General features: G+C 34.1%; 4 protein-coding genes and 1 pseudogene across 6 annotated transcripts; 3 read left to right on the top strand and 2 right to left on the bottom strand.

Annotated features, from left to right (window-relative positions):
* The first annotated feature begins 2,436 nt into the window (after nucleotides 1-2,436).
* On the top strand, nucleotides 2,437-2,979 carry LOC104765200 (protein DOWN-REGULATED IN DIF1 11-like; annotated as a pseudogene).
* A 1,046-nt stretch (nucleotides 2,980-4,025) lies between these two features.
* Nucleotides 4,026-5,530, top strand: LOC104765199 (ubiquitin-like protein ATG12B). 2 transcript variants are annotated; one of them, XM_010488878.3, is made up of 5 exons: nucleotides 4,026-4,114; nucleotides 4,332-4,390; nucleotides 4,744-4,812; nucleotides 4,912-4,974; nucleotides 5,206-5,530. In XM_010488878.3, the coding sequence occupies exons 1-5, from the start codon at nucleotides 4,081-4,083 to the stop codon at nucleotides 5,263-5,265; spliced, it is 285 nt and encodes a 94-aa protein (XP_010487180.1). In that variant the 5' UTR covers nucleotides 4,026-4,080; the 3' UTR covers nucleotides 5,266-5,530. The 2 variants fall into 2 exon arrangements, with proteins under 2 accessions (XP_010487180.1, XP_087357603.1); XM_087501477.1 differs by having other exon boundaries at nucleotides 4,912-5,253.
* Nucleotides 5,531-5,741: 211 nt separating this feature from the next.
* On the top strand, nucleotides 5,742-7,511 carry LOC104767498 (uncharacterized). Its single transcript, XM_010491517.2, has one exon. It carries the CDS (start codon nucleotides 6,508-6,510, stop codon nucleotides 7,129-7,131), a length of 624 nt encoding a protein of 207 aa, XP_010489819.2. The 5' UTR covers nucleotides 5,742-6,507; the 3' UTR covers nucleotides 7,132-7,511.
* A 1,366-nt stretch (nucleotides 7,512-8,877) lies between these two features.
* Nucleotides 8,878-11,776, bottom strand: LOC104765198 (growth-regulating factor 5). The gene is made up of 4 exons (XM_010488877.3): nucleotides 10,698-11,776; nucleotides 9,892-10,423; nucleotides 9,302-9,774; nucleotides 8,878-9,211 (listed from the first exon to the last, which is right to left on the bottom strand). The coding sequence occupies exons 1-4, from the start codon at nucleotides 10,894-10,896 to the stop codon at nucleotides 9,204-9,206; spliced, it is 1,212 nt and encodes a 403-aa protein (XP_010487179.2). The 5' UTR covers nucleotides 10,897-11,776; the 3' UTR covers nucleotides 8,878-9,203.
* A 1,999-nt stretch (nucleotides 11,777-13,775) lies between these two features.
* LOC104765197 (uncharacterized) lies at nucleotides 13,776-16,894 on the bottom strand. 2 transcript variants are annotated; one of them, XM_087501475.1, is made up of 2 exons: nucleotides 16,471-16,894; nucleotides 13,776-14,135 (listed from the first exon to the last, which is right to left on the bottom strand). In XM_087501475.1, exons 1-2 carry the CDS (start codon nucleotides 16,843-16,845, stop codon nucleotides 13,884-13,886), a joined length of 627 nt encoding a protein of 208 aa, XP_087357601.1. In that variant the 5' UTR covers nucleotides 16,846-16,894; the 3' UTR covers nucleotides 13,776-13,883. The 2 variants fall into 2 exon arrangements, with proteins under 2 accessions (XP_087357601.1, XP_087357602.1); XM_087501476.1 differs by having other exon boundaries at nucleotides 13,776-14,162; nucleotides 16,483-16,894.
* Between the last annotated feature and the right edge of the window lie 4,958 nt (nucleotides 16,895-21,852).

Raw genomic sequence — 21,852 nt, 5'->3', positions numbered from 1 at the left:
GCTAGCTATCATAGAATAGAGTCGAATTCGACATCGAAGTGTATATTTACATACCCAATGCTTATATATTTTTCTAACTTTCTAAAAAGACAATTTAGATGAGATACGTTAGCTAGAATGGTAGATGAAATTGTTAATCGAATTGAGAAAGCAAGTAATTTCGTGAAGTGGTGTTCAATTGGAGAAGCCGATCGAGAAGGGAAAGAGAAGAAGAGATGAACCAATCACCAATGAAGGTGAGATATAGGTCGGACCGGCCGGGGAAGAAACGAGTGGATATAAATGTAGCCCGCACGTGACGGGGGTGGCCACTTAAAGTGTCGTAACTCTCCCACGTGCACACGTGTAAGCACTCGTTTTTTTTTTCTGATCCCTATAGAAAAAATCTTCCACTCAACATCAAAATATGTAGATCCCACACTGGACCAAGATCAAAAGTATTAAACACTGTTCCCTTTTTTTTTGTTTTTTAAAAGTTACGATGCCAACAAAACTAACCAAATATACATCGTTTTTTTTAATAAGAAAACTGATTGTTTCTTAGCTGATCAGGATAATTCTGTCATAATCAAAATGAACTTTGTTTTTCTCTTTCTGCAATTTGATGGATGAATTCAATCTGTTTTGAAGATTTGAATATGTTTTTCTTGTTGGATACTAATATATCTTCTATTTAGAAAGACAATAACTAGTGGAGTGTAAGTTTTATTTAGTTTTTGTTGTACAAAGTCATCATAATTACATTATAGTTTTTAAAAAAATGGTAAAAATACCTGATTTTCTACATATACTTCGGAAATTTGTCTGGATTTAGATCCAAGAATGTTTATTCCAGTATATAGAAAACAAAAGCATTCCACAGTATTCAAGCTGTTAATTAATAAGTGAATAGAATTGATTAAAGTGGTGAATATATTCTAGGAATTGGTGAAAGTTGATTAAAATTGCTTTCTTGTACCACTTCACAGTTCACACACATCTTAATTGTATGTATTGTGTTACACAGCTAGGCTAAATTCATTCTTTGAAGAATTATAATTAGTGGTCAAAACTCAAGACACGAGAAGGAAAGCAAAAGAAGAGAATGTTGGAAGCTAAACCCCAAAATTCTAAAAAAAAATTAAAGAAGAATGTTTTTGTTTGATTCCAAGAAGATTATTGTTGTTGTGGTTCCATCTTTTTGTCTGAGCATCGATTAACGATGAGTGACATACGTATAACTTTCACCATCTGCCATGGCATACACATTTTTCCCGTTCTTTTTTTTTTCTTCTTTTGGTTTTGGTTTGTTATCATATGATTTTTATGAATATATTGGTTATAGTTTTGCTATGACATAGATATTTGATTCTCTTTTTCTTCCAAGTGCAAAAATGTTTTATAAAAAGATACAATGAAAATGACTGTAGAAAATATCAACATATTACTATTATTGCCTTTGGATTCGTCATAAACCAAACTCCAAATAATTAATTTCCAGTGTCCATGCATGATGCCTAATGCATGAGCTTGTCTTCTTTCTATCTTTTGGACCATTCCTATAATCATAATTATTCGACATTACTTTATAACGATAACGATTGATCTGTTTCATATGAGTCAATGTCATCGTCTTGTTTTATATATATATATATATATGTTTAGTCCCTCTCGTCATGTAATATCTAAACGAAAGACAACACTACAGTATTATTTTTATTTTCTTATAATGTTAACGATCGAGCAGATCATGATGATTAATATTATTAATACTAATTTTTGTTACGTTGTTTCATTGTAAAATTATTAATAAACTATTACCAATATAATGATTTATTAGTTGAATACTCTCAGCCATGTCAGTCGATATTATATACAGTACAATTTACTTAATGTTTTTAATATTTAACTATTATAAAAGTTGTAATAAAAAAAACCATTCTCGTACATCACATTTACTATCTTGATAAAAAAGAAAACTATTCCCAGTTTAAGAAGGCATGTCTTTTTTTTTTTGGGCAAACAAGAAGGCATGTCTTGAAACTGAAAGTAAGAGCTTAAAATCAAATCTCAGTAAACCAGAACCAAACAGAATCAATCTTTTCTTTTATCATTTTTTTTTTCATTCTTTGTAATCGTGTTGTGTCTAACATATATCAGTTTGATTTGTAATAATTTGAAGAAAAATAAAGTGTTGTTATCTACGAGTTTGCCCAAAATCTTCTCATGTTCGATCCAAGATAAATTAAAAGTTACAATTTGTAAATATCTTATAAGTCTAATGTAAATGTTTTTTTTTAAAACAAAACTATTAAATGTGTAACATAAAACTATTAATGAATAAACGTAATTTCAACAATTAAAATACTTTTTAGGGTTTTCCTATAAAGCATCGATCTCTTGTTTCTTTTCACCTCACCAATCTTACATCCAAAACTTGAAAAAGAAGAAGAGAATATCTTACATCCAAAACCAAAAGCAAATATGACAAAGTGTCTTCTTATGGTAGTGTTCGTATCTATAGTAATGTTTTACATGGTTAACCCAATTTTTTCACAGGAAATGGATCCATATTCACATGAAGTGCCAGAAGATGTGGCCATGTCCCCAACTACAGATTTGGAAATTTACGTCGAAACTCCCGATGAAGCTCCATTCGAAGAAGCTGATTAACCCGCAATAAAATATGACACAGAGCTGGTTAACCATTACTCGCACAAGCAACGTGATTTTCTTCGGGCTTGTGCAAAAAAGTCAAATTCGAAATGCGAAGAAGAGATTTTCATGAACGTGATGGGAGAGAAGACCCCATTTACAGATGAATGTTGTCGTGATATATTGAAGACTGGCAAAGATTGCCATCTCGAAATTGTTAAAGCTATATTCGCCGCATATGATTACACAGATATTGCATCTAAGGCTATAAGCAAACAAACATGGAACGATTGTGTGGTTAAAATTGGGAGCAAGATTGATGCTTCAGTCTCTTTGGAGCAATAACCCAAATATCCACTCGTACTGATGTGTCTATGCATTTTGTAATTTGACCGTCCCCAATTTATTTTTGGTAATCAAGAGGCAAGAACTATATATATAAAAAAATATTTTACATTTTAATACATCATTCAAACGAGTCCAACATAAACTAACAATGCATATGAAAAATGATACTAGTGGGTAAAATGTTCGGAATTCAAAATATGTTTTCGATCTAATCATATAAGAAATTGAAGTCATATATGGATTTTTCGAAGTTGGATTACAATATAATACTTCACCCAATTTTGTACTATTATTCTTACAAGTTTTTAGTGGATATGGATATCCGATCCAATTCATGTCTAGTATCAAATATGATTTTATATACATATATATGGATATCCGATCCAATGTCTAGTATCAAATATGATTATATATATATATATATATATATATATATAATCTAGGTTTTTTTTTTCTTTTTTTCTTTTTTTCAGTTTTATAATTTTATAACACTGCATCAAATTCACCATTTTATGAATTTTTTTTTTGTAACATAGTTAAAAGTATTGTTTTCATTATATATTATCTATATACATATAAGTTATCGATCACCGTACCATTTAATAAATTATGATCCTTTTTATCTCTGGTTTTTTCCATGTTGAAGTGTATGGACCTAATTTGGTTGGAAATAGTTAAAATGCAAGATTCAAGTTCGAAGCTTCTACTCTCTACACCTCTACTAAAGCAGTAACCAACTAGTGAAGTTTTTTTGTTTCTCTTAAGTTTATGAACTTATATTGAATGGTTACTACATAGTAGTATAGTACATATACCTGAGATTATTTATTCGGCTCAGACTGGATCAAACTCAAAATATGCGACCTTTGTAATTTCGAATCGGACCGGGTCTTGCACGATTAATTTCGAATCCATATATTTTTAACTCCTTTCAAAACACCATATAATAACATACGGGCTTTAACACTAACAAGATTGGGCTTATAAGCCCAAAAAATATTTTTAACATCATCAAAATCAAAACGCAGCGAAGGCGAGTCGTTTTCCCCAGGTTTGTTGTATACTTTTCTTCTCTGTCAAACCGAACTATCAACAACAATGGCGACTGAATCTCCGAATTCTGTGCAGAAAAGTAAGTCATTGACGATGTTTTTGTAGTTGAATCTCTTCGAATTTGGATTTCAAAAACGATGAACTCGAGAAACCTACCTATACACCAAAGATTGTTTCCAGAATCTGATGATGATTTTTTTTTTTTTTTTTTTTTTTTTTTTTTTTTTTTTTTAAATTTTTACGGCTCTGATCTGATCGTAAATTTGTGTTTTTTTGTTTTCTCAATTTCGTCGCAGTTGTTGTTCATCTAAGAGCTACCGGTGGTGCTCCGATACTGAAACAATCTAAATTCAAGGTATATCTTCTTTTTTTTTGTAATCAATCACGATTCACGAATGAGAATGATCAAGTTTAATCTAATAAGACGAAATTAGGGTTCTTATGTTTGTTCGAACATTTTTGAAATCTTCGATAATATGATTTTATTGTTGAGTAGAGAGTTTCAGTTGATACGATACAATGTATGTTGTTCACCATGAGATTTTCGATTTAGGAGAAATCTATCTATATATGTGTTTGTTCATCATTGCCTTTTTGTTAGTTTGATAGATTCAATTCTTTCACATTGATCAACTAGGCAACACCGTAATCATGATCGTTTCTTGTTGAGAATGTTTGTTTGATTTTAGTTTGCGTTTTTATTTTCAGATTTCAGGGACTGATAAGTTTGCTAAAGTGATTGACTTTCTAAGACGGCAGCTTCACTCTGACTCATTGGTAATTTTATTCAATCAAAAAATTCTTTTGTGTTGTCTTTTTGAAACAAGTCATTGATTTGTGTACTGTGATAAGTGATATCTCTCTTCACTGTGTCAGTTTGTGTATGTAAACAGCGCTTTCTCCCCAAATCCCGATGAATCGGTAATTGATCTCTATAATGTAAGTATGTGTTCAATTTTCCATTACCTCTCTCTCTCTCTCTCTCTCTCTGCGGTTAAACCCCCACTACTACAGTTTGTATTTGGTACTATGCTCCTGAAGGTAGTAGTAGGTAGTTTTACATTATCCAACTGAGTACTTTCAATCCTGAAACCCATAGTTAACATTGCTTTCATCCTCGTAGCATTGGATAATAACAAAGTAGTGCTGGTTTTTGGTGGATAATTGCAGAACTTTGGGTTTGATGGTAAACTGGTGGTTAACTATGCCAGTTCCATGGCATGGGGTTAAAGTTGCATCTTATGTTGTCTCTCTCAGTCCAAAATCATTGATCTGCGGGATGATGATACAAGTTGCTACTCTTTTCTTTGGTAGGAGAATCCAAGTGAGTGTAGGAATGAGACCCCCCTATTTGTTGTACATCCTTAGGAATGGCTCTTCATCAAGTTTTTTTTTTTTTTTTTTTTTTTTTTTTTTTTTTAACCTGAATACATATGACAAAAGTGGAACAGTTTTTGTGTGATACTTTCATATTCAAAAGAATGATTCAATCTGAGCTCATGTTTTTTTTTCTCTGATTTGTGTTGTTTCTAGACTTAAATAAATAAATATATATCATGCTCGACAAGAACAACAACAAATTGAAATACAAAATGGGCTGTATAAAACAACAACTAGTAAAATGGGCTTTGGATCCATTAGATGAGCCTACCTACGAGAGAATGTGATGAAAGAGGGTGACGGCGATTGACATTGGGTCCCGTAGTTTACTTTCTCTCACAACGGAGCAGCAACTAGTATTTTTTTTTGGTTCTCTCTTTTCGTCTCCCTCGAAAAAAAAAAAAAAAAAAAAAACGGAGTTATTTTAGTATTATAATTACAGCTTGTAATTTGTACAAATAAATATAGATATGGAAATCGAAATTATACTGAATTCTACGTTCCCCAAATTTTTCGCCTTAATCTCTCTCCTTCCTCAACCCCTAGATTTAGCCCTAAACCGTTACTACTCCTCTTAATCTCTCTCTCTCTCTCTCTCTCTCCTTGCATTTTCCCGGAAAATTTTTACCCTTTCCGCCAAGTTTCTTTTATGTTGTACAGAGTCAATTTGTTCTTCTTCCTTTGACGTCTCTTATTAGGGAGAAAATTTGTGTGACCCCTTTTTTTGCCCCGAATTCGAATCTTTCAATTTTACAAAATAGTTGTGAGAGAGATTCCTATTGATTCTTAGCTTCTTCTCGACTTCATCTCTCATCTTATCTTATCTCATCTCATCTCATCTCATCTTTCTGGGGAAAATAGAAGAGAGGGGAGAGGAAGAACGAACACGGAGACCTCCTGAGATTATATCTCTTCCTCAATCAAATCTTGTGGGTGGGGGGGGGGGGGGGGGGTGGGGTTGACCAGATCTTTTACTATCCAATTTCAACTATGCGCTGACGCGGACGAGCCTGGGTTCTTTTATTTGTTTGGGTGTTAAAAATCATCTCTGGGTGGATCCGAGAATCAATCAATCAATCAATCTGGTGATTGATGAGAGAGATGATCTTGATGGGTTTTTCGAATTTCGTATATACATCATCCTTGAATGTTTTACTACTTCTCGGTATGTTTCTCAGCTTCCTTCTTCTTGTCCAATCACAACAAGAAGAACAACCTCAATTTCAATCTCCACCTCCTCCCTCGCCTCCGCTTCAGGATTCATCACAACCGCCACCGCCGCCGCCGCCTCAATTGCTTCAATCTCCGCTGACTCCTCCTCCTCCTCCTTCACAATCCAACGCTGGAGTTATTATGTCTCCTCCTAATTCTCCGCCGCCACCATTATCATCATCATCATCATCATCACCTCCACCGCCGCCGATTCCAAAACCCTCTCATCCTCCTCCTCCTCCACCTCCGCGTGCGCAAGCTTCTCCTCCTCCGCAATCTAATAGCAGAAACCACCAACCACGGAGGTTACGGCCGCCATCTCCTCCTCCTCCACCTCCACCTCCTCCTCCTCGGGTCTTCAAGGAAAAAGACAAGGGTGGATTGAACACAGGGAAAACAGTGGGTCTAGTATTCGCTGGGTTTGCAGCAATGTTGCAGATTTGCGTTGTTGCCTTCTTGCTTTTCAAGAGAAAGCAGCTTCTCCGGATGACACATACTTATTGATTCTTTTTTCGTGGAGCAGAGTATTCTTACTGAGACGAGGAGACAAAGCATCAAACTATTTAAAAAAGGAACTCAATTTGATTTTGCTGCAAATGCAATGGATGCTTTCCTCAAAGACTTGATCATCAGCCCTTTTTCCTCTGTAAATTTGGGTAACTTCTGGATTTGACATATTTCCACCTTCTTCTTTTGTATTCAATCTTTTCATAAAAAAAGGTCGTGTAGTTTTTCGTTTACATTGCCTAACGATGCTAACTAGAGAGTGTGTGTGAACAGAGAGGTTTGGAAAAAAAATGGCTCAAGTCATGTAAAATTTGTTTCTTTAGGGATTCTGTGAGATGAAAACCGATTATCTAATTTCATTTTGTGAGTTGGCAAAATGTGTTTGTGCTGTTGGTTTAGTATTTATTATTCTTGTTACGTTCTCTTGATGGGGTTCAGGGTTGTACACAATTCCCCTCTATCTCAGTTTTTTTTTACGTGTGATGTTATTACAGTGAGAATCAAGGCAGTGAAAAGATAGGAAGATACAAGTTTCTTTCTCTATGTTATGCTTTGCTTAGGCTATAGATTCTTTGTCACTTGTCCTAGGAAGATCAACTCCATATTGACACGGGAACTGCTTAGACTGTAGTTGATAGCTCTTGGAATCAGAAAATGTCAAACCTTTCCTGTTTTATAGCCTCTAGGAATCAGAAAATGTTTGAATCTTTCGTGTTTGATAGCTCTTGGAATCAGAAAGTGTATAATATAATTCGTGTTTGATAGCTCATGGAATCAGAAAATGTTGGGATCTTTCATGTTTTTATCTGTAAAAATTCGGTTATTTAGATCTGTAGTTATCTTCTTATGTGATGTTTGCAAAGTGGGGATTTTATGATGATGGGGATTTTATGATAACTGGCCTCTCTGGATGTATGGGCTCGTTTGGTTACAACTTAGAACCGATTTTTTGGTTTATACAAACCTGTCTAATTAGGATAGTTTCACATGGAAGAAGAATGGTATTTTTTTTTTGATCTTGTTCCCTATTCTGAAAGTGTTTAAGACGCGTTTTTGTTTGGTATGAGACCAAAAAGATGAGCTGGTTTTAATCTGGACCTGATTCCGCTCATAGAATCTTTCGTTGGCAACATGTTTCTTTTTTTAATTCTCAAAATACATTTATGATAATACTTAAAACATAATACTAGTGTTGGTAATGATTCCAAGTAATCATACGCACGTAAAAGATTAATGGATCAAGAGAGTCATGATGTTTTGTCTTTTAACTCTCTCACTTTTTTCCTTTTGCCAAAGAAGCACATGCATGCAAGGAAGCATACCCAAAAGTTGTGTATGATTTGTTTGTTTTTCTATAGACGACAAAATTTCTTATGTTCTACATATAATAATAAGTTGAATTTGTTGCCATATTATGTTGAGTTTTGACCATTCTCTCGTTCTGTAAATGCGTGATTCAAGACTTGGGTCCACGGAACGTCATTTCATATAGTTGAGGACACCTAGTCCCATAGTTCAAATAGTAATGGATTCTAAAAACTTTGAAGTGTAAAAACATCTTTGCGGATACTCTTATACTTTGCTTCAACCACAATTACGATAATTTTCAACCAAGCCCAAGCAAGAGTCTTCCTCCAGATAAGCGTTTTACAGTTTGAACACACATACTTAACATGTAATTGCCTAGAAAAAACTAGGTTCATGTGTTAAATAGATCCATATATAAGAGGTATGCCTGCACCCTAAGAAACAAACTCAATATATATATAGATAGCACTGCCCCGCACAGAGTCGTGTTTTCTTTTGTTGCTTTCAGGGACACTAAAATATAAAACGATTTCTTGAGAAAGCAAGAGAACACACACAGACATATCTGTCGGATCACTTTTCTTGTTGGACCTAACACACATAGAAAAAGAGAAAGATACATAAATGTATACATATAGGTTTCTGCAAACAGTGTCCTGTCTCATTGTTCCACGGAAATAGATGTGAAATGTGACTCTTCAACATTTCGAAGTTGTGTGTGTTGGTGCAGCAGACCCATCATTGAATACTGCCATCCTTAATCAGCTACCTGAGAAAAATTAATCTAGAATTATCAATAATTAAAATCAACTTATTCTTTTCTATTTAGCGTAGATTAGATTATTTTTGCAGTAATTACCAGTGTCGAGTCTTGAGTGGGAAGAAAGGTCAAGCCAAGAATCAGAACTCTTGTTCTGTGCCCAGTCCTCACCGAAAAAGTGATGAAGAGACTTCTTTGATTCCGATGAATCTTTCTCCTCTTCTTCTTGATGACTTTGATGATCTTGTCTTGATGAATTAGCAATGACACTACTTCTTGTGGGTTTGTTGAACATGTCGGCGCCCAAAACGAAACACTGTTGCTGTTGCTGTCGATGATGATGATCCTGTTCATGATCATGTTGAAGATGTTGAGATGATGATGAGGATGAGTATGTGTGATGATGATCAATCTTGTGATCAGTAGTACTACAGTGGTGGTACGGGTCATTCATCACTGTTGTTGCTAACGGTTGTTGTTGATGGTATGGAGAATCTTGAAAGCTTCTAGATGCTTCTGGAAAAAACGTTCTTTCTCCAACTCCAACTCTTTCCCCAATTCCTTGAAAATACCTGAAATTGTAATACAAAAAAATCCCTCTATATAAAAAATTAAAAATAGAAGTTTCTTCCTTTTCAAGAATTTAATTAAGCATGAAAAAAGGGAAACTAAAGATAAGATTACAGAACCTGAAGTCTTTGTGGCCAGTAGCAGAGGTTAAGACATTGAACTGAGAAGTAGGACTAGTGTTTTGATGAAGTGACAAAGCAGAAGCATGATGAAGAGGTTGTTGTTGTTGTTTAGGTGAAGTAGAAGGGTAAGGATAATCAAGAGAATGGCTGTTGAAGTAACCTCTAGTGTTACTGCTACTTCCACCAACACCAAACCTGTTACTGTTGCTGTAAGCATCCATTGAAGAAGAAGAGGCAGAATAAGTAGTTGAAGAGGAAGATGAGGAAGAAGAAGACAAGGTGGGACTTGGGCTGTTGTTGTTGGGGAATGAGAGAGATGGTGATGTTAAAGGAGTTGTTGTTGTTGTCTGATTCTGGTCAAGAGATTTTCTGGCACGGTTCCTTCCTCTGTGCATGTGTTTTTCACAGTACTTTGAATCTGGGTAAGCTTCTCTTGAGCATCTCCACTTCTTCCCATCTGTTCTTCTGCATCTTCCTGGTTCTGGATCTGGTTTCCTCCCAAATCCCATCTGGTAACATCCCCATCCAACTGCATCATTTAAATAAAACAAAACCCTAAACTTAGTCATGCTGTTAAACCCTAATTAAGACCTTAATTAGTTCCAAAATCATCAGAATATTGTGGAAAACTTCCAAAGTGGTCGTTGGAAAAAGAAAAAGGTGGAGACTTTAAGCAGAAACTCAGAAATCTAGTGTGTATAAAAACACATAAAGCTGGAAACTTTGGGCATAAGAATCAACAAAAGATTGAATGCAAGCCAAAAAAAAAAAAAAAGAAGAAGAAGAAGATGTGTAGAGCTTACGGGATTGGTGAGGGAGGAGTCTAGAGACCAAGGCAGAATCTAAGCTTCTTCTAATGGAGAAGATGAGCTCAGGTGGGACAGGAACACCAGAGACCATGTACTTGTAAATTAGGGCTTGGTGTTCGAGTTCTTGCCATTGTGTTGGTGTAAATGGAGGCCTCTCTATTGTTCTCCCACTACTTCCACTTAGACTCATCATCTTTTCTCTTTCTATCTTCTCTCTAGCTAGCTTCCCTCAAAGAAAGGTTTATATATGTAGCAAAAGCCTAAAAGAAGATAAGAGCTTGCTTTCTTGATGGATTCAGAGACTAGGGTTCCTGAGTTTCGGACAGGGACAGACAAAGAAGACCACCCTCTCTGTCACCTTTTGATCTCTCTCTCTCTCTCTCTCTCTCTCTCTCTCTCTCTCTCTATCAAAGCATATATTCCTCAGATGCAAATTGCATGAACACTACTAGCTTAGGTTCTTCCTCTTCACGAGACCATTCTCTCTTTAATATATACCCTATTTCTGTATTTAGGAGAGATAAATTAGTCACACTCTAGTAGATAGGTTTATTTTTTTGTTGAACGTTAATCAAAACGAAACATGATATTTACTATGTGTTTAATAAATTAAGAGATATCACAAAACATCCAATAAAGAAATGAAAAAAAAAAAATCAAATCAGGACAAGAGCTTTTAAGGAGTTTTGCCATGTAGTGTAAAATCAAAACAACATTAAAATATCCAATATTGTTAATGTTAAAATAGATAAAATGTAATGTAAGGGGGTTGAAGAAGAGTGTGGTCCTATAAAGACTGGCAAATCTGAAGAGACTCAGGCCCAGTGTTCCTGTTGCTTCTTCTGCAGCACTTGATGCTCCTGTCTCTCTGACTAAACTCTTTCCTCTCTTCTCAATCTTTTCTTCAAATCAACCATTTCTTTAATTAATTTATTTTATTTTCAAACTAGTATATATATATAACTATTTGTGTTTTTTTATAAAAAGAATGCATTGATTTTGGGAATCTTTTTTTTTCTTTCTTCCTTTGAGCTGACGCACTTTTTAATTTCAGCTGTATCCCAACACTTCATGGCCTAAAAATGAGTGCCATTTCCTTTTTATTGAGCTCATTTTTTTTTTCATTTTTTTCATTTTTTGTTTATAAGATTGAGTGAGCTCTGTTGTTATTACTGTCTAAGACAGGGGAAAAACAGATAGATGCATAAAAAAAAAACAAGTATTTAATGAGAAGAATTCGGAAGGAGCTTCTTGTATCACACACTGCACGAATCTCTGACTCGAGAAGAAGAAACCAAACTTTTTTGCTGACCTGAAAAAGAGTAATATTATAGATTTTACAGTTTCTGACGACAATAGAAAACAAAAAGATTTTTACAATTTCACATTTTTTACATAGATATATTTAATTTACAAGGTGGCAAAATGGTTAATAAGGAACAAAGAAGAGGGTGTTTAGATGAGAAATAGAGAGCAGGGAAGAGACCATTGGATAAAGAAGGGGACTAGGTTTGTTTGGTTGCAAGTGAAGTGAAAGTACTTTTGTCCTTTTAAAAAAAAAAATGTTAGACATTTTGTCGTTTTTTTATTAAATAGTTTTCTTAAAAAAAATCGGACGTAATAGTTTTTTTCAGTCTATACAAAATTGAAAAAAAAAGTATAGGAATATAAGAAAGAAGAGAAAGGCATGTGAAGTATCAGAAATATACAGAGAGGGTTGGGTTCATTAAGTGCAGAGAAAAAAAAGAGTAAGACTGTTCACTCCTCTGTTTGTTTCTCTGTCTCTTTTCACATGCTCTGTCCTTTTCTCTCCTTTTTTTTGAAGCCCCCTAGATCTTTCTCCCTTACACACCTACTATCTACTATTCTTTACTTACACATTTATAAGTCCGATACATAATGCACTCATTTCATATATTTCTTACATATACTTGATATACATGATCCTCAAAATTTAGGGTTTTAAATTTGTTGCATTGGATCGAATTATGAACTAATCCTTTTGTAGTCTTGGATGGATGATAATCTGATGCATACTTTGATTTAATGGTATAAGTTTACAAAACAAAATTGAACATATATTGTGTTAATTTTATTTTGTTGTTGTTTGTTTTATGAACTGGAAGAATACAATCATGTAAGATATAGCTAGTGAGATCAACCAAATAAAATATCGATGGTTACCTTAGCGTGACTAAACTAACCATCATCCTTAAATTGGTTGGGAAAAATGATATGCATGTATATTTTTTTAATGAGAGATATAAGATGGTGTATTGGACCTATTGGTACACATGTTACGTTTGGTGGTTGGTCAAACTGATGATCATGATGGTGAATAAGGTAGGAAGAAGAAGGTGGAAAAACCTTTGGACTAAGGGATATTTCCGTTTAAGAGCATAAGTTTCCATTTTAGTCATTCATATGCATGATGATGATCATCATCTTTTCTTCTTCCTTTTCTCTTCCCTCTTTCTTTTATTTTATTGTGTTTTATTTAAACAAATTCATTAAAATGAAAAATGGGGGAGTTGCTATATAGATTTGTGATATCAGATATAAATAGGAGATGAGGGGTGGATAAAGGTAGGTATTATAGAGACCTACCTCCTTCTCTCCCTTTGACTCACTTTTCTCCATTTTTTTCAGTTTTATGACATGTAAATACTGTACCATAACTATCTTTTTAGGCCTCCAGGGTTATTTACGAATCATATATATTATTTATTTTACATAAACGAATTGTAATATACTTCTGATTTCTGAACCATCCAATCACATTAAACATGGCTATATAACCTATAATTATATGCTCAAAACTTATTATTTTTGTCCCGGTCCTTTTGGATATTAATCTTTCCCATAACGAGTTGATTATCATTTTATTTTATTTTGTAACCGAAACTATATGTGAAAGAATAAAATGAATATAGGATAAGAACATGGTAATAATAATTACGACCAAAAGTAGTCTAAATCACGATTCATAAGGTGCTAATGTTATGCAATTAGCACAGACAATTATTAATTATAATGATTTACTAAACAATACAAACCGATAAACCTATCGAAAATGACAATAGGAGACATATTAATTATGGTGATCACAATAGTACATACTGACACCAATTTCATTTCATACGTGAGTTTGAGCCACAGGTTCGTAGTCCCCACTCTTAGTTAATGGGCCGGAGATGGAGCTAGTGGCAGGAATGGTCGAGGGGATCGTCGACGACGTTGGCAACAACAACAACATATGAAACAAATAAGCCAACGTATCAATCGGACAAGTTGGATTACGAGTATTAAAACAGGAAACACGACCCAAAATCCCACATAAATCATTAGTATATAACCAATTATTTGATCGTCGGATTGAACCAATGCGACCGCGAAAAAGAACGCTGCCGATATGCAAAGAACCGCCGGTAGCTTTTGCTCACCGGCGTCGATTCCCTTCTTCTTCTTGCTGTTTAGACCTGAGCTTGTCACCATTTATAATACATGGTGGTTTTCAGTATCAAGTCTCCGGTGGTCAGCCGAGTGTGAAATCTTCAGATCTAGAGGTCATCGGTATAGCTTACGGTGATCTCCAATGGGAAAGATTCCTCTTCATAATTGATGATGTATCTCCACTCGTCCCGGGTGCGAAATTCTTGGTTTTAAACCGAAGCGCTTTAGCCTCCAAATCTACCGCCAACTCTCTCCGCCAGTTTTTGCTCCTCTGTTCTCCGCGTACCCAACGTCGCTTCCCAACACCATTATCAATTTTTGAACCAATGAGTACTTCTTCTACATTCCACCGGTGAGATCCTTTCACGACAGCCTTATGTTCGAACAATTATTTTTGATACCACCACTTCTCCTCGCTTATGTCTCGGGATCCCCTCTCGAAGAACTTCCTCTTGTCATGAGTCACCTAAGGTTGAGACACGCCGATGCTGGCTTGCTTTGTCATATCCGAGTCTCTCTCTCGCTTCAACCTCTTCTCCTTGTATTGTCGGTCTTTATACTTTCTCGAAGGACAGATCAGCTCATGAATATTGTCGTCTCTTTCCAACGAGGCAACTCGCCGTTGTTGAGAATTTCCCGTGAATTGGCCATGGTTCCTTTGTATCCACCATGTATATCGGCCGCTAATCCAAATCTCTCAAATCTGCAAGCCCCCATAAGACTTCCATCCAAACTGTGGGTGAGACCTACATTGTATGACCGCAAAGATTCTCCGGCGCGTCTTGGTGAAGCGTCGTTTAACCGCCGCAGCCTCTCGAAGATTTTTCAAAGAAGGGTCAAAACCCTAATTGAGATGGCCAAAATTTTGGTTATGGCCTCCAAAAGGTTTTGTTAATGGGCCTGGTGAGTCTAAAAAAACTTTCAATGGAGATGGTGTCACTTTTTAATTCCTGGTTGTTTGACCAGTGTTTATTTTCCAAGATTTTGGGCCAAATAAAAACTTCAAAGGAGTTCGGTCAGTTTCTACGTTTCTTGTTTGTGTACCAATGTATATTTTCTTTGGTATTAAGAAGGATCTTAGGAAAATCCTCATTTTTTTGCTTTGGTCTAGCTACGAACAAAACGATGTATGTGCAACGTGTACAAAGTTGTCGACGCAAGCTAAATGTGTTACCTATAGACCATAAGGGTCTTGTAGTTTCAACTTCCTCCATCAAGGAGAGTGATATTTTCTTATTTTCCTCCTACTGGATTCCAAGCGCAAAGAGCGGTCCCCAAGGCTATTGGTTTTGTATACTAGTAGTTTTTGTGAATTTTTGGACTCCAGAATGTCTTCTTTCGTGTTAGTTTTTTCACTTTCCTCCTCTCTCACGGAGAGACTTCCCTATAAAGCTGACCCATTTCTAGCATGGGTGTTTTTGCGACAGGTGGTATATGCTCGTATTGTCATCCGATACAGAGTATATTGTTGGAAGTGTCTTCTTCTTCTTAGTGGTGTCTTTTGGAGTGCATGCTTAGCTTTCTCTATTTTTCTGTGGAGGCGCTCATGTTTTTTCCTTGTCTCCAATCCCTTGTTTTCATAGTCGCGTCATGTTCTCTACTCTTCGGTAACCACTTGGTTTAGATCTTTCAATGTGGTGTGGCAAGATGGCTTTATCTTGGATCCTTTCTCTGGTACTCGACTCTTGGGAACTTATTCCCAACCTACATGCTGCCTCCTTTTTCAGGGAGCTGAAGATTCATCATCTTTAGTACGAGTTAGGTTTTTAAAAACCCGTCGGAATCTTTGTATTCCAGTGTGGCAAATTTTCGATTTGCAACCAGTGATTCGGTCTTTGTCAGCCTCCCCTCACTTCATGTGGTTGATCTCCTTGGTGGATCAAACTATATATGGCTTTTATGCCTCCTTATCTTTGCACTAGCTTATTTAGTTGCGCTTGTTATCTTTACCCTTGTTGTTATCTTGGGATGTTGTGGTTTGTTAGGAATCCATCAATCTTTGTATTGTTTCTTTCCCATGTAAATTTTTTGACTGCTGAAAAGCTCTTACTAAAAAAGAGTTTCATGTCACCAACTTAATAAAATGGGATTTGCATGAAAAAAAAAAAAAAAAAAAAAAAAAAAAAACTATCGGGCACATTAAACCAAAGTCAACACCTTATTGTTAATGTAGTACATGACTAATTTTAGTCTTCACTTTTTAGTTTTTACTTTCCTGCAGTAATATCTTGTCAAACACAAAAGTTACATTAAATTTCAGACTTTCAATAATATTTACATAAGTTGCACATATAATTAATTTATTGGTTGGTACTTGGTAGTGGACTAGTTGGTACCTTAGTCGTAAACCGCTGATGACGAGGAGAATGAGACTCATCGAGGCAGAAAAAGAAACTGTACTACTAATTACCATCCCAAGATAGGCTTGACGCTTGGAACTCTCGTACTCCAATACAGCAGTCCCCGCTTTCCCTTTACAAACCGGAGCTCCGGTTTGATTTCCGAAAGAACAATTGTCACTTTGCCATACGCCACCGGGAGGACTAACCATAACTTGAAAACTCATACCAGCTATAACCGTTGCCGTAACCATCAGATTTCCTCTGGTTTTTTCTAACCAATCACTTTGGCGGTTTAAGTACTTTGCGAACCACTCTGATGTTGATTCTTCTCGACCGTTGGCTTCCATGATTCAAAGCGATGAGTGTTATTATTTTTAAGAGTTTTAACAAGTTATATGTGTAATTTCTTTGATTGTCGTCTGAGATTATATAGGAAAAAAAGAATGAGACTTGCTTTAAGGAAGGGGGATAGAAATTTCTGGTTTCATCAGCTAAAAGTCTAGTTTGAGACTATTCGTATGTTGATTTACGGCAATAGAAAACATATTATTTAAGAACTACACCAGCAAGTCAACACAGCGACATTAGGTAGTCGTCGCTTTTCTTAAAAATATTTATATATAGAGTTCGAGTTTTTTAGGTTTGGAATTGCACAACATCAAATTTGACTTTGGGAGCTTCTTTTTTCTTTTTCTATTCTTTCAACGGTCTTTGTTTTTCATAGTACCTACATCTACATGTGTGATGTGTCTAATGAATGAACTTGCCAAATAAAATGTTGGAGATATATATAGATGAAGATGGAACACTCGCTGCAAAGTACATAGCATTCGACAAATCAAAAGTAGATCAGTCGTTAATGTTGGTGTTGATGTCCAAATCGGTCACAATTAGAGTATTTTAATTCAGTAAAAGGAGGTCGAAGTTCTCTTTTATTGATCGATGCTAAGGCACAAAAAGAACGAGCTACAACGTAACTTAGACGAGTTACTAATAATAGACGAGGAACAATAAACGAGTTCGGGCTCGTTGACTTCTTCTTATTGAGTAAAGTTTGTACTTGTTATCCGTATTCTTTCCCTTTTCGCGCAATCCCCTTTCCCGGACGTCGTACACCCATTTTTATAGGGAACCGTGTCGGTTCGTCCTCCAAAAAGACTAAAATGCCCCTCTTTTCTTAGAGGTTTATTTTGAGCTTTTTCTAAATCAGGTCTTTTGTTGGGGTAAGGATCTACCCTAACAGTTGGACAATAAAAATAATTACGTGATACTATTTTTTCAGTGTAAAATAGATAATAATCTACTACCAACATAATGTAATGATGTGGTGGTTGCTTTGATACCAAATATAAACTTAACTTTATGTAATCAACTACGAGTCTACGACCAATGTAATCTAGTGGTTACTCTGATACCAAATATAAATTTAACTTCATGTAATCAACTACGAGTCCACGACCAATGTAATTTAGTGGATGACAGTGTTTAGGTGGAGATTTGAACTCTGAACTCAATTAGTATGTGGTGCATCATTGACCACTAGGCTACTTACAACACTAATAAATATGCATAAACTAAACTTTTTATATTTTTATCTCGTGCACTTGCACCCCTCTAATAAACGTGGATCCGCCCCTGGTGTTTGAAATAGTCGCTAGTAGATAAAAAATACCCACAAGGCCCTTTTAAGTTTAACTATTATAAAAGTGTCGCATAAGAAAACCATGCTCGTATATATATCACACCACGATTTTACTTATATATATGTATAAATTTAAATCCATATGTTACTCATACAGAATATGTTGGATAACTCAGCTTAAATATGTATGTGAGTGAGAACAAAACAAAACAAAATAGCATGTATTAGTTTTTATTTATTTATTATTTATTCAGTAATTTTCTAATAAACATGTAGCTAGCCGAGAAGATATATATAATATATATTTTTTGTTGTTATCGAATTGAAAAGAGAAGAAAATATTAAATGTTAAAGAACCCCTAACCAAAAAAAAAATTGCTTACAGAATGTGATCGACAGTCATGAAATTAGTCCGATACACATTTACCCAGAAATATTTAAATAAAAAGCTAATTATGAATTTGGTGTGTTTACATCATAATTTTAACATTAGGTAGTAACTATGCTGTAGCACGGGATAAAAAAATTTCATAAAATTTTTAAGTTCATAAATAAGTAAAATTATATTAACATGGATGCTATAGTATATGTGCCTACACGGATACTATAGTACATGTATGTTATTTTTCATTTAAATTAAAAAAAATTAAACATAAACGTACTTACTCTGGAACTCGAAACACGTCCAGTCTCGTTCCATCTCCTCACGTCCCAACTCATCACCTTTCATCCCGTCTCATCCTGTCTCATTTCATCCAATCTCGTCTCATCCCGTCTCGTTATGTATCCATCATAATATTTTGTCTTATGTTCGTTCTCTTTTAAATAGTTACTCGTTAGACAATATTTACTAAAAGAGATTAGGTAAGAAATTTAGATGGAATACCTGAGTTCTTTGTTGATTTTTTGTATTTAATTAGTTGAAATTATCCAAAAAATTATAATTTTCAAAAACTATATAATTATTTTAAAAAATACCAAAATTTTTAAAGTGCCCGTTCCAAAGTCGTTAATTACATGTCGTATATTCAATCATTATCCAAATTAGTGAAAGCTTGATACTTGAATTCATCTACCTATATTTTTATTTTGTACTTTAATCTAAATTTTATGTCCCTTTTTAAAAGAAAACTATTCAATATACTATTTTTCATTATTTGAATTTACTCCTTTCAGTTTACATATACTCTTTTCGTCTTAATACCATATATAAACTGGAATTTTCTCAAAATTTAATGATTTTTTTTAAAGTATATGTACTCAATTAGTAAATTAAATTACTTAAAAAATACTGGTGAAACATATATTCAGTCAAATAATAAACCTTTTTCGGTTGAAAAATTTAAATCGTATAATAGTAATATTTTTTTCATTAAAATTAGTTGGCCACTCTTTTGCGGTGTTTTGTCAATATTTTAGTGTATATGTAGAATACCGCAACCCGTACCGAAAATAAAGATGATCATCATCTTCAATAGCTGGAAAAGATACAATTTTTTGCAATTCATCCATAATAACAAAAGACAGCCTGTGTTTGTTGAAAATGTTAAAGTAATTTTGTTACAGAGTATCCCTTTCCCATTATGATCTATCCCATTAGAAATTTTATGTTCCATAACCATTTTATTTTAAAGAATTATCAATGTAATAATGTTATTAATAAATTTTGGCTAAGAATTTAGACGAAATACATGTATTCTCCATTTGTATGTTTAATTTCTATAGTTAGTAGAAATTATAATTCTCAAAACTCTCAAAATATTATCAAAAATACAAAAAAAATCTCAAAAAACCCGTCTGAAGGTAGTAACCCGTGCTACAGCACGAGACAAAATATTTTCATATAAATTTTAAATTCGTAAAATGACTAAGACTTATATTGACAGTTTAACATGGATGCTATAGCACATGTGCGTTCTTTTTAATGTAAATTTTAAAAAATTTAACCCTAAAAGTATTTACTTTGGAACGGGAAACACGTCCAGTCCCGCCCCATCCCCTCTCGTCCCGACTCATCCCGTCTCATCTCGTCTTGTCTCATCTAGTCTTGTCTCATCCAGTCTCGTCTCATCCCATATCCATTAGAATTTTTTTTTGTCTTATGTTCGTTCCCTTTTTAATAATTACTCGTTAAACAATATTTACTAAATGAGATGGGGGAAGAAATTTAGACGGGATACCATATTTCTCTGTTGAATATATATCTTTTTTAATTAATTGAAATTATCCAAAAATTATAATTTTCAAAAACTATACAATTATTTTTCAAAAATACCAAAATTTTCAAAGTGTCTGTTCTAAAGTCGTTAACTACCTATCGCATAGTCAATCCTTATCCAAATTAGTGAAAGCTTAACACTTGAATTTATCTACCTCTATTTTTTTATTTCGTACTTTTATCTCAAATTTATGTCCCTTTTCTAAAAAAAAATTATTCAATATATTGTTTTTCATTATTCAAATTTACACGTTTCAATTTACATATATTATCTCTCGTCTTAATACCATAAATAAACTGGATTTTTCTAAAAATTTAATTATTGTTTCTTAAAGTATATGTACTTAAAATTTCAGCTATGATTTCGGCACAAATTGATAATTGGTAAAAATTAAAGCTATTTTTAATGGAATTATTCAAATTAAAATTTTATGTTTAAATCAGGATATAAATATAGCAACCACTTTAAGATTTTTATCCCTGCTCAAGCACATTTCCATAATTTTCGTTTTGTTTTACTTAAAAAAATATTTAATTATGGCAAAAATGAAATCCCTACAATTAAGAATAATAATTAATCACATTTCCATAATTGATGACCCTATAAATAGTTTTTACTTGATACTTCACAAGAAATAAGAAATCCCTATAAAATAGTTTTTATTTGATACTTCATAAGAAATAAAAACTATTCTTTTGCCGTATTTACAACTTAACTATTACCATTATTTAGTCCATATCATTTGTCGTATATTTACATTTGATTTCTAATGTATTCTTGTAACATCAAAAAATTCAGATGTTTTTATTTCAATAATCTATGACAAAATATAAATGGGAAAGTACACCAATTTATTTGAATCAAAACTCAGTTGCATCTTCTCAAATCCATTTTTTTATTTGATTTCAAGCAATTTAGTTTATCCAATATGTCCAGTGTTGTTAAATAATAAAAAGTGTACGTGCTCAACAAAACAACTGAACAAAAATCCCTAATGTATAGAAAAATGTATACCCTTCACTTTCTCCAGCTGGCTCAGTCTCGACCAATTATCATACATCGTCATTTGTGTTCAAAATTAAGTACAAAAGCAAGAAAGCAAAGAACATAATAAATTCAATATCTGTTGCATATGCCAACAAAAACAGGTTACAGCTTAGACTGGTATTGTATGTCAAAGATGTAATGATGGATAGATAGATAGATTCATACCAGCTTGGTTTGGGAAGAGTGCTCATCTTGCCTTCACCAGGAGTGGTGACGAAATCTCTTTACTCCTAGATTTGTCTTCATGATCAATCCAAGCTCCTCTGTTTCACTTCATCGAACATTCACATGCAATGACATATCTTGTAACGTTTAAAAGGATGAACTAACTCAACCACCCATGAGAAAATTCTGCAAATATGTGTTACTATAGTTAAATTCTCAATACCATATCGATACTCGATATTACTTTTATAAAACAGCCAATACCAATCATGAAATCATAT

This window comes from Camelina sativa, chromosome 19 (assembly GCF_030686135.1).
Source record: "Camelina sativa cultivar CO46 ecotype springtype chromosome 19, ASM3068613v1".
Classification (NCBI taxonomy): domain Eukaryota; kingdom Viridiplantae; phylum Streptophyta; class Magnoliopsida; order Brassicales; family Brassicaceae; genus Camelina; species Camelina sativa.
Note: the sequence above shows the minus strand (reverse complement) of the source record. Positions and strands in the feature narration are given on the sequence as shown.

Bases quoted from the DNA above. Each gene is read 5' to 3' on its own strand.
- LOC104765199 (XM_087501477.1), top strand. From the start codon at position 4,081: ATGGCGACTGAATCTCCGAATTCTGTGCAGAAAA. The intron at 4,115-4,331 runs GTAAGTCATTGA...ATTTCGTCGCAG, and splicing joins TCCGAATTCTGTGCAGAAAA to TTGTTGTTCATCTAAGAGCT. The intron at 4,391-4,743 runs GTATATCTTCTT...TTTTATTTTCAG, and splicing joins TGAAACAATCTAAATTCAAG to ATTTCAGGGACTGATAAGTT.
- LOC104765198 (XM_010488877.3), bottom strand. From the start codon at position 10,896: ATGATGAGTCTAAGTGGAAGTAGTGGGAGAACAATAGAGAGGCCTCCA. The intron at 10,424-10,697 runs GTAAGCTCTACA...TAAATGATGCAG, and splicing joins ACTCCTCCCTCACCAATCCC to TTGGATGGGGATGTTACCAG. The intron at 9,775-9,891 runs GTTCTGTAATCT...TTACAATTTCAG, and splicing joins ACTGGCCACAAAGACTTCAG to GTATTTTCAAGGAATTGGGG.
- LOC104767498 (XM_010491517.2), top strand. From the start codon at position 6,508: ATGAGAGAGATGATCTTGATGGGTTTTTCGAATTTCGTATATACATCA.
- LOC104765197 (XM_087501476.1), bottom strand. From the start codon at position 16,845: ATGGAAGCCAACGGTCGAGAAGAATCAACATCAGAGTGGTTCGCAAAG. The intron at 14,163-16,482 runs GTCCACTACCAA...AGCAAGAAGAAG, and splicing joins TACGACTAAGGTACCAACTA to AAGGGAATCGACGCCGGTGA.